Source organism: Onthophagus taurus, chromosome 11 (genome assembly GCF_036711975.1).
Source record: "Onthophagus taurus isolate NC chromosome 11, IU_Otau_3.0, whole genome shotgun sequence".
Classification (NCBI taxonomy): Eukaryota; Metazoa; Arthropoda; class Insecta; order Coleoptera; family Scarabaeidae; genus Onthophagus; species Onthophagus taurus.
The window spans coordinates 15972234-15988031 of NC_091976.1; the positions used below are offsets into that span (position 1 = coordinate 15972234).

The following is a 15798-nucleotide window of genomic DNA, read 5'->3' on the forward strand; positions in this document are numbered from 1 at the left end:
TTGGTTTGTTGTAATTCGGAACGTTTCTCACACTAAAACGGTAATACGCGTAATAAATATAAAAATGAAAGAAAAAAGAAGCCGTTAAATTCGTGCGAAATCGTTTCTCAAGTTTTAAAAAATGTGCATATAATTCTGTGAAGAGCTCCGTAAAGTACTCTTAATTAGAGGTTCTTCTCGTTTCAGTAACGGTACAATTGTTATATTATTTTCTAACGAACTCAAGCCAACGAATTTAAATTAAATTGCTGGTTTTATTGTTTTAAAAGTAAACATTGTTGAAATTTTACGAATTAATTAATTTTTGTTTTAAAAATTAATTAAAATATTTTATTTTCTTACCGAGAAAAATGTCCTCTTCCTCGTGAGCGACCTGAGCCGTGAGGGCTGCCATCCCTTGTAATAGGACGAGCAGTGAAGAATACGGACTATGAGTGTCTGAGAAGCTGCTCAGATGTAAACCGAGGGGCACCCTGTGGAACTCCCCACACAACATCCCCGTGTGAAGACACTTGCATCACTTATAATCTAAAATTCAAACAAAAAATCAATAATTAATCATCAATAATATTTACTATCATACAACCATAAAGAATTTTAAAATCGATTTCCTGTTAATAATGATTATTTGATTACAACTCGATTTCCGGTTTGAAGGGAGAAACAATAAATGCACCTGGACGACCGTTATAGTGTTGAATCATTTAGCGGAGGCGACTCCACTACGTATTTGGTGCGCTCCTCGTGGAACGACCGAAGGGTAGGTAGAACGGGGGTGAAAAGCAACTCTGTGGGGTGGTCGTAATGGCGTGACTAACGTGGGATCGAAGTCAGACTTGATGGCGCCTTACGTATGCCAGCTCGGGGATTGATCCGAACGACGTCGTCGTCGACAGGTAATGAATGCCGGTGGTCTACTACTAAGCCGCCCCAATGTCGCCATCAAATTGTCTATCGTTAACGTTTCTTCTATGATTAAAATTCACAATGATTATAAAGTATTTGATTTTCAAGTCTTTGAATAATACAGTTAAGTGAAAATTTAACAAAAAGATTGAAAAAAGACTTACAATTTACATGAAACTGGCATTGATTTGTCTTTTGTGGATTATCGTGATATTTATCAAGACAATCCACGAAAAATCGTTATGACGTGATAAATGAGCAGATCTAAATTTTTTAAAGACTCTTAAATGTTGTAGTGTGTCATCAATTCCATTCTACTGTATAAGTGATTGAAACACAATTTTGACATACATGGTTAAAAAACAAAGTTTCTAGACATGCATAATCATAATTTAAAAACTACCATAACTATATTCATAACATACTCTTTTCGATAAGTAGATTCGATGTTGCATTTTAGATGGGCAACCATCACATCCCAATTATTCGACCTTTTTTATAGTAGTATAACAAGTAATGTAATATACTAAGATTTATTAGTGTTTAGAATTAGTAAATTTGCAGCCAACTAAGTGTAACGTTTTCGCTATGTTGCGTTGAACACGTGCAGTTAATCCATAATCCTTGAGTGTGAGAACTGTATCAACTGCATATATTATTTTTGCGTCCTGATAAAGGAGTAACAATAACACTGATCGATAGCAATTTTGTTAACTGGATAACTCTAGTTGTTACCTATCTACTTTGCTTCATTAAAAGTGAATATTGCCACGAAGGTTTGTTAATGGGTGAATATCTTATTATAATGTAACTTTAGTCAATAACCTTAGATTGCTATAGTGATACCAAATAGAGAACAAATCAGTCTTACACAAACCTAGCGAATATGATAATCGATGTCGTTTCTGTAAATTAAGTAAATTACTCATTTCATCATCATATTTTGTATGACAAAATTTTCGCCCATGAAAATTTTAGATTACAATTAGGAAAATCTTGTGATGAGATTTACAATTAATCGATTATTTCGTGATTTAAACCTGTCAAAGATAATGTATTTAATTTAATTAATCCCCTTTCCACTAACGGTGTGTTTAATGATTTGCCTATTTCAGGGATGGCGAACCTTTACATATCAACGTGCCATTTTTCTAAAGAAATGTTTAATGTAGTCATAGACGTGCCATAAAAAATTTTGACTTTGTGGTTATTGGGAAAATAATAATAAATACTATCAACTCAAAACTCTTTATTTACTACAAAAAAATAGGAACATTTTTCATAGATATAGAGGGAGCTTTTGACAAAACAACTTTCTCTGGTATTAACGAAGCCTTGTTAGAGCATAATGTTCCACCGACTCTTTGTGGTTGGATTGAGAACACTCTTAAACATAGGATAGTTAAGCTTAGGGCTGGCGATGTCAGTCTTCAAGGAGGAGTTACTCGAGGCTGTCCACAAGGAGGTGTACTATCCCCACTTTTGTGGAACCTCACCCTGGATAGCCTCTTGAACTGCCTCGCTGAAGCCAACTTTATCACAGTTGGTTACACAGATGATTTAACCATTCTCGTCAAAGGCAAGTATATAAACGTGCTGTTTGATAGGATGCAAGTAGCTCTTAAATTGATAGAGACTTGGTGTGACGAACAAAGACTCTCTGTGAATCCTAAGAAGACAGAGTTGATTCTTTTCACACGGATGAGGAAGGTTGGCAAGCCCAGAATGCCATCCCTTGCTAATACTGCATTGGTATTGCCAAAAGAAGTTAAATATCTGGGCATCACGCTTGACAATAAAATGACATGGAGAGCCCACCTAGATAATAGAGTTAAAAAAGCGTACGTTGCATTCGGTCAATGCCGGAGGGCTATAGGTAAGATATGGGGTTTGTCACCCAAAAATGCCCTCTGGATTTACACGGCTGTAATCCGACCTATGCTTACATATGGTGCAGTAGTATGATGACAAAGACCCTACAGTCTACATCTACTGCTGCACTTATTAAAGTACAGAGACTTGCGTGTTTGTACATATGTTACAGGTGCGCTACGGACTACCCCTACTGCAGCCATGGAAAACATGTTAAACCTAACGCCACTTCATTTGTTCATCCAAGAGGTGGCATTGGTGACCATGATTCGACTGGGAGCAGCAGGAATTCTAATGGGTGAGAAAAATAGTAAAAATGCCAATCTCTGGAATGAAATGGTGGAATACTCACCAATTCTGGATTGTGTAACGGACATTACACCCCTACAACACATTTTTACGAAGAAATATCTCACCCACCCAAGTTCCACAGAAGTAGAGGTAAAAAACAGCACTGAAAAAATCTACACTGATGGTTCAAAGAGACGGGAAGGAACTGGAGCCGGAGTCTTCTAGTACGATCTCCGACTCCACGTATCTGAACCTCTAGGTAAAAGTACCACCGTCATACAGGCGGAGTTAATCGCCATACAACTTGCCGCTGACGTTATTGTCAGGTCCAACTTGGTAGGTAAGACTTTTACAATTTATACTGACAGTAGACAAGCTATTTTGGCCCTGAGTAGAATAACAATTACCTCAGGACTTGTTATGGGTTGTTATCTGACATTGGAGAAGACCGCAGTGCATAACTGTGTTATACTTCAATGGATAAAAGGACACTCGACTTGTTCAGGTAACAAGCACGCTGATAGGCTTGCCAAAAGGGCTGCCAAGCGAGCGCCATGTTCGCCTGAACCGATAATCACTCCGTCCTTATCAACTCAGATTGAGACAATTAAAGATTTTACCCACAAAAAGTTTATGAACTGGTGGGATAGGGTTAAAGGCTGCCATCTGTCTAAGGAAGTATTACATTATCCTTCAGCAGAGACAGCCTTGTCTTTCGTAAGGCTTGGTAGAAACGCTCTACGAACTGTAAACTCGTCACGGGTCACTGTAAGGTAAACAAGCATCTTTATAACCTTAAGTTTGCTCTTAGTCCTCTCTGTCGCCTCTGTAAAGAGAGCGAGGAGACGGTCCGACACATCTTGTGTGAATGCCCCACTCTGCAAGACCTCAGAATGAGAGACTTTGGAGACGAATGGCCGACCACAGATGGCATCAGGAACACACCTCTGAGCTGTATCCTAGCCTTCGGAAATTCCTTAGGCTGGTTGATGTAGCCGGAGAAAGTGTAGGAGGACGTACAAGGGGACCGTTGGGGGGCCCTAGGTGCTGTATGCGTAAGCATACCCTCCGCTTTCCTACATACAGGAACATTTTGCAATGTTTCAATTATACGCGTAATTTAAATTAAAGTAAAATTAGTGTGACTTCTGTTGTTGCAAATTAGATGACAAATAACATATGTTAGGGTTGTAAGATGTTACTTTTAGCAGAATGCATACTGAACTAGAGTCACCTGTCAAACGGTTTCTAACCGAGTCTTTAATGTTATTCATCTCTGAAAATAATGACTTGCAAGCATAGGTTGATGAAAATATTGTTAAAATAGCATTAGCAAGCTTCTTCAAGCAATTAAATGTGTCTGGTAAAGCATTCCATGTTTCTAGAATGTTGTTATTAGCATTTTCACTTATATAACTTGTCAATCTTTCTGTTTCACAATTAATTATAACTCTTTTTTTGTTTCAATAAATTTTTCAATCCATATTGAACTAGACTGGAAATCAATCAGCTGCATTTCAAATTCTTCAATTTCTAACCAATCCGATTGGGACAAATTCAGTTTATCCAATGACATCACATCAGGCTACATAATAAGCGAGAAAATCTCGCTGAAAATTCCCTGATTGAAGAATCAATCACAGAAATAAATTCTTCAGTAGCTTGGTCTTCGTCTGGTTTCTCATGTATTTCCAAATCGTTGATATATTTTTTCAAATTTGGAAAATACTTATAGTTTCTTGTGATAATATCGTTCCTGAAAACTTGCAGTTTAGTCTCAAAAGCGCGAATGAGATCTATTATGACGATAATTGTTTTATTTATGCCTTGAAGCTTCATATTTAACTTATTTAAATGTTGGCATATGTCTGTAAAAAATATCAATTTTGAAAGAATCAAATTTTGATCCAACAACTGTGGGTATTCTTCAACTTTTTCCTCATTTTGCAGAAACAGTCTCATTTCTTCCAAGCAATCAACAAATCTTTGGCATACGTTCCCGCGACGCAACCAGCGAACATTATTGTACATCAGTAAGCCATTGTACACCGAGTTGATTTCATCTAACAAAGCATCGAACTTTCAAATGTTTAAAGCCTGCGACGAGATGAGGTTGATTATTTTTGTGACTACCGCCATTACATTATCAAGAGATGTTAAACCACTCTTAGCACACAGGTTTGTTGGTGAATGATGCAGAGGAATTGAACAATTGAATGCCCTACGTCTGTTTGAAATAAACTTGTGAAACCATTTTTTTACCCACCATACTTGGAGCACCATCAGTTGTTACGGAAACAATTTTTTTTAAATCAATTTATTTTTCAGCAAGCGAATTTTTAACAGCCATACAAATATCAGTGCCCCTTGCAGTTGTTAGCAACGATTTTATCGCAATTAATTCTTCCTTAATGACGTTTCCAACGCAATATTGAGCAAAAACAGCTAAACGAGCAGATTTTTTATTGATCTGTTACATTTTCGGCCAGTTTTAAGATTCTTTCTTTTATTGTGTAAGAGGAGTATCTTTGATGCGCTGAATTATCTTATCTTTATTATCGAAATCATCAAAAAGAGAGGGCGCGCATGCTAACCAGACTTCCTTCAAAAATTCTCCTTCTTGAAAAGGTTTACTATGCCGAGCAATGACATTTGCAACCACGTTCGTATGATAATTTTTGCGAACATATTTAGTCATAGATGTTGACTGTTTATTTCTGTCTTTCAATGCACTTGCAATTAATTCTTTTTGCTTTGGTTCGCTTTTTTAACTAACGGATTTGTGATTTGTTTCAAAATGCCGTTTTACAGACGATGTTCCAGAACATAAAACACACACCGCCTTGTCACCTTTACTAATCATGCCATATTTCTCTGTCCACCAAGTTTGAAATTCTCTGATACTCTTTTTATCTTGCATTTTTTGTTTTTTTCCTGAACTAGCCATATTAAATAACAGTTAAAATCATAGATAAAACTCAAATAAACTTCAAATCAAGTATTCACTATTATGTTATGCATAAACAAACTATCCGTCATTAGCAATAGAAACTCGCGATGTAGATTGTAGTGATCACTCGTCATATAATACCTACTTCACACTTTTTTCGTAGTGCATCATAATGAATTTTGTAATCAGTGACGTACCCAAAATATTGTGTCGCGTGCCATTGGTTCGCCCATCCCTGGCCTATTTTGTTTGAGAGATTATTATTTGTAATGCCAGATAACACTCATCCTAGCAAATACAAGTTTATATAGAAGTTTTACAAGTTTGATAATGACAAAATTGATTCCGAGTAGATTATAGTGGTTACGGGCATTGGGATGATATTAATTCGATATTTAAGATGATATTATTGATGTATCTGATATATGATAAATCAACATCATAATAAAAAAAAAATACTTGAAATACTGACCTATAACTGCAGAACTTTGAGAGAAGATGAGAAATTAGAGAAATTGCTAGAAGATCTAAAAGACACGAAATGGCGTATAATAGGATTGAGTAAAGTCAGATGAAAAGGTGAGCAGTGTATAAATGTAAAGGGAACAATATTTTACTATAATGGATTAGAAAAGATAGGTGGACCCGGATTTTTAATAAATAAAAAATGTACAGATAATATTACCTCCTTTAAAACATATTCACCCAGAATTGCGAGGATTATATTAAACTTTGAAAATAAAAAAACCGGGAGAATATAAGTCATATAAGTATATACACCAACTTCTACCGCCAATGACGAAGAAAGAGACGAGTTTTTCATAGTAGACAAGAGAGAAATCATACAAAACATAGAAATTGAACAGAAAATAGATATCAGTAGTGATCACAGAGCAATAAAGATGACAGTACAGATAATTGATGAATATAAAGAGAAAACTTTGAAGACCGAATAAAATGCGAATTAAGTTTGGAAGAAATTCAAGCTAACCCTAATATAGAAAACCAAAAAAATATAATAACTAAGATAACTAACAAAGATTACAAAGGATATTTAAAAAGATACAAAAAAAGAAAAACAGAGATCAAAATTACCATGCGATATACGTAAACTATTAAATGAAAGAAGAACAATAAAGAGATCAGGAAGACAAAAGATTGAGTACACCGAAATATCAAAATTAATAAGAAAAAAATGGAAAGAATGGTCATATAACAAAAAAATAATAGAATTAGAAGATGCAATTGCTACGGGCCAAAACAAACTAATAGCAATGAAAGATAAGAACGGTATGAGCAAACAGGAAGATGCAGAAATATTAAACATTATATGCGACTTTTATAAGGAACTATAGAACAAAGCGGAAAAAGAAGGAATTGAATGGAATACGGGAGCAGACATAATGGAGGCAGAAGAGAGGGAGAATGAACAGACACAATATGAAATAATGACAGAAGAAATAAGTGATGTAATATCAAAACTGAAGGAAGGAAAAATTGGAGGTATAGATCATATAAGAAATGAAGAAATAGAAGCAGATGGAAACCATATAATGATATTATTGAAGGAAACTTTTAATAAAAAAGATAGCCTTCGTACTTAAAAAAAGATACCTGCTAGCTGGCTCGTAGCTAAACTTGCCTTAATATACAAAAAAGGACATAGGGAACAGATCAACAATTACAGACCAATAAGTTTACTTCCGGTGATGTATAAAATATTTATGTCCATAATCACAAGGAGAATAGACCAACACCTACCATCCTCCGAAGATCAAACAAGATTTAAGAAGAACTTCGCTAGAAAATATTTTAGTCGTGCAGCTACTGATAAAAAAAAATCGAATGACTATGACTTCCCAATGATCTTATTATTTGTAGAGTTTGAGAAAGCGTTTGACAATGTAAGAACAGAAACAATTTTACAGGTCATACAAACGTCTGGTATGGAAGACCAGTATTTTGTATGTATATACAAACTCAAAACTAAACATCAAAATGAACAATAATAAAAAGACGATAACTCTAGGAAATGGATTGAAGCAAGGTAATGTGACTTCTGCAAAGGTATTCAATGCAGTATTGGAAACAATGTTTGTAGAAGAAGAATGGAAAGACTTTGGAATAAGAATGTGGACAAATGAAATGGGCAATGGTTGAACAGGCTTATATGAACAGTACTTATAGGAAAAAACGAAACAGAAGTAAGAAAAATGCTGGAAACAATATCGAGAAGAGGAAAGCAAACTGGTCTGGAGATAAATATGAGCAAGACAAAAGCAATGTACGTAAATTGTGAACAAAAAAAAAATAAGAAAGAAAATCGACAAAGTAGAGCATTTCGTATATCTCGGACAAAAGATTACAACTAAAAACACAGGAGAAGAAATAACACGCAGAATGGCAATGGGATGGCAAATGTTTAACAGATACAAAAATATATGGAAATCAAACATAGAAATGGAGAAAAAGAGAAAATTGTGGGAAATGTGTGTCCTCTCTGCCATGATTTATGGATGCGAGACATGGATATTAACAAACAAAATTTAGGTAGAGATTTAGAAGTAGAAGCACCGTTAAAGACGAACAAGCACTTGTCATTGATAGAATAAAATCGGAAATTATTATGAATCCTTAATGCAGATAATCAGTCCATATTTAAAATAATTGTAACTGAAGATGCAACTAAAAGATAAGAGCAAGAGTCCATATTAGTGTTGTATTAGTGTGTATAGACTGATCTTTCTGCTTCGATGGTGTAGAGTAACGTGCTGGAGAAGTTATTTCGGACTGGATTTGAGTTTCTCTATGTAGAAACCTGACTCATGTCAGAAACAGTTTCAAAAATATTATGTGATTGTATCAGAATATGATGAGGCATTTTGCAGCATTGATTGTTAATGGTTTGTGCAGGATTATTTTAGAGGTAGTGAACAAAGAAAGGTTGTGACTGATACCCCCTTTAGGATGGTATTCAAAAATATTAGCTTGGATTGTTCATAGCTTGAATTCTTAGGCGAAGGCTCTTGCTCTGGAACATTATTTTAACCGTGTGTGGTTTGGTGTGGAAGTGTTACTTGATGTAATCTAGCTAGGCTTCGGATACAGTAGAAGAAAATAAAAAAAACTCATAACAACCCTAAAAATGCCACAAACATCTTATCTTGAATTTTTCCATATCCACAATCCTATAATATGCACATTTGCCAATCTCAAACTTTCATCCATTATCATCACTATCAATTTCATTATTCAAACACCTCCAATAAAATAAAATAGTATTATTATAAAAAAGTGAGAAGAAGATCAGTATAGTTTTTAGCTCACATTCATATTATTCCTCACTCCTTAACATGATAAAAGAACATGACAAAAATACTCATAGTTACTGCCACTAACACTAGTCACTAACATTATATTATTTATATTTTAAAGATTTTTCTTTAAAAACGTTACAATACATGTGGAAAATTTACAATTTTGAACAGAAATACTAAAAATTAGTTTAGCATATGGTATTGGCGGAATAAGAAGGGTAGAGATTAACAAGATGAAGGACGAAAGTAGGAAGACTTACGTTCACGGCCGCGGAAAAAACACAATGTATTTAAGAAGTTGGCCATTTAAACGTTCAATATCTTGAAAATTGTATCGATGCATATAAAATAACTTTCTACATATTAATAAGTTGTTAGATAACATAGTTAATTATCGAATAATTTAGATCAACTGCATGAGTGGAAACGTGATTTGAAGATCAACGTTTGGAAATGTTTGGAATGACGACTATACGTTACAATGGATTGTTTAAAGTGTAACCGTATGCATCAAGATCACCATAAGTACGCATGAATGATGCTGGACGAGCAGCTAAAAGCAATTAAAAGAAAGGTAGAGGATATCCTTTACATTTGAGGTGTTTCGACAGTAGTGAAGAGATTTAGTCATGATGTGTAATTAATCTGTAATTTGAAGATTGCTGCGATAATTCTTAAAACTCCATATACCATAACGTAATGATTGATTAGATAAAATAAACCCTTTGATGGATCACTTTGATAACAAATTGATAATAAACAATACATATCAAATAAGTGCCATAAAAATGGTCTGAAATTTTACATGGTTTTTAACTTAACGTAATATTTGAAGGTCTGTGAAACGTGTTTTGAAGATTTCACAGAAATGTGCGGACTTATGATGTTTATTGCGAGCTTTTTAACTAAAATATTTTCAGGTTCCGGGTACTTGTGGTTACACCGGAAGTGGTGACAACTTTCACATTTCAAATGGAACACCCTGCATTTTATTACATTTTTGCAATCTTTGTTCAATTTTAGGCCAATTGTATTAATTGTTTTTGAAAAAAGATGACAGCTGCAACGTTACTTTCAATAGCTTATACTTATAAATCATCTACTCTGACCGGCGGAAAAAAAATTTTGTAAAAACCTATCGGAGGATCAGTAAGGTTTTTGAAATGCTATACAGGATGTTCAAATTATAATATCAAAGTTGAACTTAAGAAAAGCAGTAAAAGTCAATTTTTTTAAATTGCAACCCTAACTTATGAATTGATTTTTGAATTTTATGGCAAACTATTTATTTTTTCCGTCGTTCTTGTGTCGATATTTCTTGTGATTTCAAAGTAATATGATAAATTTAGATTCTACATCGACATTATCGTATTTAAAACCGGAAATGTGGCCCAAATTTAGGGGTACCAAGGACAAGATACACCCGATGACATACTTAAATAACTTGATAAGACTAACCACCGATATTGCCGATCCTAAATTAATTTTGAATTTGATTCAACTAATTTTAGAAGAGCAAGCTTTAGCATGGTACGAAATGGTAGCGGACAAATGCAACAACTTGAAGAACTTTAAGAATGAATTTGTGAAACAGTTTTGGAATAGTAACCAAAAACACCGACAAAAATTAAAACTATTAAATGGAAAATATAACGAAAATTGGAAAGTAACCAGGGAAATTTATACGTGTGATGTATATGTCACAGGTAATGCGCGCATTTCAGTTAATGTATACATTAACGTAACGTTTTCGTGACAGTATTTATCAGTCATAGAGTGTATACATTTACTAGTGAATGTGTACATAAACTAGGCAGTGTATGCATTTGTTAACAGAAGTTGGTAAAAGTTATAACAAAGAAAACTTACGGTATAATTTTTTTAATAGAAGGGATTGCATGTGATGCAAGTAATAAGTAAGTAAGTATAGTAGCAACCATTTTTTAGGTTGGGTTGGGTTGGTTTCGTTACGTAATATACTAGTAAACGCACTTTAAGCTTTAATTGGGCGTCATTAGTAATTGTATACATCAACAAGTAAAAGTTTACATTTCGTATTTTATATGCACATTAACTAGATAAATTAGTTAATGACTAGACAATATGTATATTCACGGAATGAACGCTTTAACTGTAACATATACAACCGTAGCAAACATATACAGGGTCTTGAAGAAAAGAAAATAGCAGAAATTTTAATCAAACATTTTGTCAATGCAGATAACATAGCACTTGTTTATCAAAATATTTCCAGCATGAATGAATTAATGTAGATTTTAAGAAGGTTAGACGATTTTAAGGAAAACCAAAGAAAAGAAAGAAATTTAAATTATCAAAATTATGAAAATATAAACTACGGACATACCAAACTAAACTATAACTACAACTACGATAAAAAACCAGAGCAAAATCAAAGAAACTACAATTACAATAACTATACGAAATATGATAATAATGATAAAAACTACGGTAGTAATAATAGATATGATACGCTATAGATAATTACTCTCGAAATAGAAATGGACACGATAATTATGGATATAGAAATTCTCAACCAAGGTTCCAAAATAATGACTATCAAAACAGAGGACCACCACGTAATTTAATTTTGTACCATAGAATCGAGGAAATCCCCCAGAACGAGAAAATTCATATATGAATCACGTGACTTATAGATAGAACTAAATTCAATCTTCATAGTAATCCATCAATGAGACGGGAAATTCAAGAAGGAATGAGAATCGACAGTATAACCAAAATGTGGATGATGTAAAAAAAACGGTGACTGTACCAATAGAAGACCAATGGTAAAAAACTTAGATAAAATGAATCACTTCAAAATTAATACCAAATTTTACGATAACCCTCATTTCTTCAATTTTAATGAAGAAACTAATTTAATACAATATAATTATATCAAATTATTATTATTAAAGTTCAAAATATCGCAATAATAGATACAGCTGCTGAAATATCAATAATTAATACCGAGATAACAAAAAGAATCGATAACTTAGAAAATTATCTTGAAAACACAGAAATTAGATATATTTGCAACCAATCGGAAGAAAATAGGACAAGTGAGTAAAAAATTATATTCAGTAACCGAAATTAATAATGAAACTTGTTTAATGGAATTTTATCTTTTCGAGAACATAACATATGAGTATTTGATAGGAATTGACAACATCCGAAAACATGAAATGATCTCAGATTTTGAAAAAGATGAATTGAGAATTGGTAAAAATTGTATAAAATTCGAAACATATATACACAATGACAATATATTGTCTTTTAATAAGTGAGAATAAAAAAGAAGGTAAAGAAAGTGTTAAGAAACAAAAAGAATTAGCATTTTGAAAGGAAAACGAATAACGAAAATGTAAAAAGAATTAATAATATAAATAAAGGGGAAATCATTATAAAAATATTTATGAAGAAAATAAATATGATGAATATGGGGAAGAAATAAATTATGTAAATATAAATAATGAAAATAAAAATAATAAAATATTTACTAAAATAAAAAAGAAAATATAATTATTGACGGGGAAATAAGGAATGGTAAGTATAGAGAAGAATTGGTAAAGAAAATTCAGATAAAGAAAGAGAGTAAAGAGAGATTGAAGGAAATTTTATTGGATAATTCGATAACATTTAATAATAAAATAACATTTGCTAAAAATTATACCCATAAAATACAAGTAGAAGATAATTCACCTTTAAATTGTAAAAATTATCCTATACCTTTTCATTTCCAAGAACAAGTTAACGAAGAGATAAATAAATTAATAGATTAACAAATTATCGAAAGATCAAATTCCTATTTTATAATAAGTCCGATTGTAATTGTTAAAAAATCTGATGGTAGTTTAAGAATTTGTCTAGATGCAAGAGAGAGATAAATAAAACAGACGATGAAGTATTTAAGAATATTGTTAAGTGAAAATCATCACATTTGGATAAAAAAGTCATAATAATAGAAAAATTGTTAAATAATACTCCGAACACTACCCATCAAGAGAGTCCATCATTCTTAATGACTAAAATATTCCCTCCCCGAATTTGGAAAAATGAAGAAATAGAAAATTTAGAAATAAGATTAGAAAAAGTAAAAGAAAGACTAATTAAAAAAGCACAGTATCGAAAGAGATAACAGGAAAAAAAGAACAGAAAGAAGATCAATTTCGACATAAGTGACTTAGTATTAATTAAAACAAAAAGAGTCACCGATAAAATTTATTTGATAAAAATTCAAAATTCATTAAATTGTTGTAAAACGATAATTTTAAATTAAACGTTGAATTGTAAAATTTTCAATACTCACTTTGTAAATTTTCCAATTTTGAATATAGGGAAGTTGTAATAAATGTAATAATATCATACTTATGATAGTATCAAGAGGTGGCGTTAATATCAAAAAATTAAAGAAGTCATGAAAACAGAAAATAAAAGAAATAATAATAGTAAATAAACATAAAGTGTTAAGACAGATTTTTGTATTAAAGAATTTCTGTTTGACATGCTACCCGAAATATTCTGTTATATATTTAAAAATTGTGTTTTGATAAAAAATAAACGATCATCACATTTGAACACCATTTGAAATATGAAAGTTGTCACCACTTCCGGTATAACCACAAGTACCCGGAACCTGAAAATATTTTAATTAAAAAGCTCACATCAAACATCATAAGTCCGCAAATTTTCATACCCCCACTTCATTTGATTCTCGATATAGTTCTAATGGACGGTCACCGTGGATGACCCTGTATAGTTTACTACAACTGAAATCTGTACTAATACTCTTCGAAAAGATAGAAAAGGTCCTCCAAAATATTTTATAACTGGTATATCTCAATACTTTAAATAAAATGGCGACAGACGAATTCGAAAAGAAATAGCAAATTCAGTAGTCGTCGTTCATTATTACAAAACGATGATTGCTTGCCGAGATAAACTTGCTACCTATTTATATGCTAAACACTGCTGTGGTATAACATATAAATAATCTATTCAAAAAATATTGTGACAAAAAAATTACGCTGTATGAATTTAGATTCGTAGCCTTGGAAAAATCTTTTATATACCACAGTAGGGAACAATTTGTATCTAATGAAGAAGTCTGTTCAAGAATAAATAAAGACACCGAATTAAACTACGATAAAAGCTCGCAAACTCGAATGTCTTTGTCAACATGAGGAACGAAAGATACGGTTTACTACAAATCATATTGCAGAGAAGCTTCCTGAGAAACGTGATTTGAGGCGACAGAAAAATTCCACAAAAACAGGACTATTCTGTGCAGCAGTGAACAACCAGAATGGTCATCAACATACGGACTGGGTAAACACTATATCACTATAAGAAGCATTATCGAAGGAGATTTTTTATGCAAAAATTGACTCACCTACATATCCGAAATTAATCAAAGTTATTAGGATTAGTTCCCCGAGTTGCTGTATCAGACTGCATTGTATAAGATAGAAAAATGGTATCAAAAAAGACGTTTCCTACTTATCATCACAAGAGATATGATTCTAACAAGATATTACCATATTATGCAGATAATGTTGAGTTTCGGGTAACAAATTAAGCTTACCTTTTCAATGTTACATAACAACTTTAAGAAAGCATGTTTACATATTCAATACACTTATTATTTATTTGAAGTTTGGTGTAATTACAATATAATACTACATGTATATCATACATGTATATTCAAAGCTTAAAAAAAACTACCCAATCTTTAAAATTTGATACCTGAAATCTCTAGATTATGTAAGACGGTGCCCACCGTATTTTATGTGTGCTTTTAAAGAACTTTCAATAATGAATTTCTTAGAAGATGGATAGAGCGAATGGTTCTCATTGCAAGTACTCCAAGGTTTCCGGATTTTTTAAATCCGTTGAACTTCAGTATCTGATGTTATTTAAAAAGTTCATTGCAGGAAACACAGACACACGATCTTTAACAGTTGCGCCAACAAATAAACGCACTTACATTGAAAGGAGATTTTGTGTCGAAATGGAAGGACGACATTTTGAACACTTTTACAGTTAAATGCTAATCGTTGAATTGTAAAAAATTTAATAAATGAAATTGTGTAGATGATGAATCAAATTAAAAAAAAGGAAATGAAAAATATAATTTTATGATCCAATTGTGTGGATTTCATTCTCCTTTGATCTGAGTTTCATCTTTTCATTCTTACGAAGCCGCAAAACAATCATCGCATACAATCGAACAATGGGAGCAGCACTTTCCCTTGATTACCACCTAAAATGGTACTTACGAGAGTAAAAGTAAAGGAAACGGTATTTTTCCGGAAGAAAGTAAGATATCTCATAAACGCACACAATAAACCTCACTTTGAAGGTACTTACACCTCATTGTTAAATTATTTTTAAGTAAATAATATAATAACGATTTATATAAAAATATTAATGGCGGTATGAAGA

General features: G+C 32.6%; 1 protein-coding gene across 3 annotated transcripts in view; it reads right to left on the reverse strand.

Annotated features, from left to right (window-relative positions):
* The window catches only part of LOC111418519 (protein Fe65 homolog), a 112342-nt gene that overhangs the window by 53499 nt on the left and 43045 nt on the right, over positions 1–15798 (reverse strand). For all 3 annotated transcript variants that reach the window (XM_071200662.1, XM_071200660.1, XM_071200661.1), the window contains exon 2: positions 343–528. In XM_071200662.1, the coding sequence (XP_071056763.1) occupies positions 343–496 (154 nt within the window). In that variant the 5' untranslated portion in view covers positions 497–528. The remainder of the gene's footprint in view (positions 1–342; positions 529–15798) is intronic.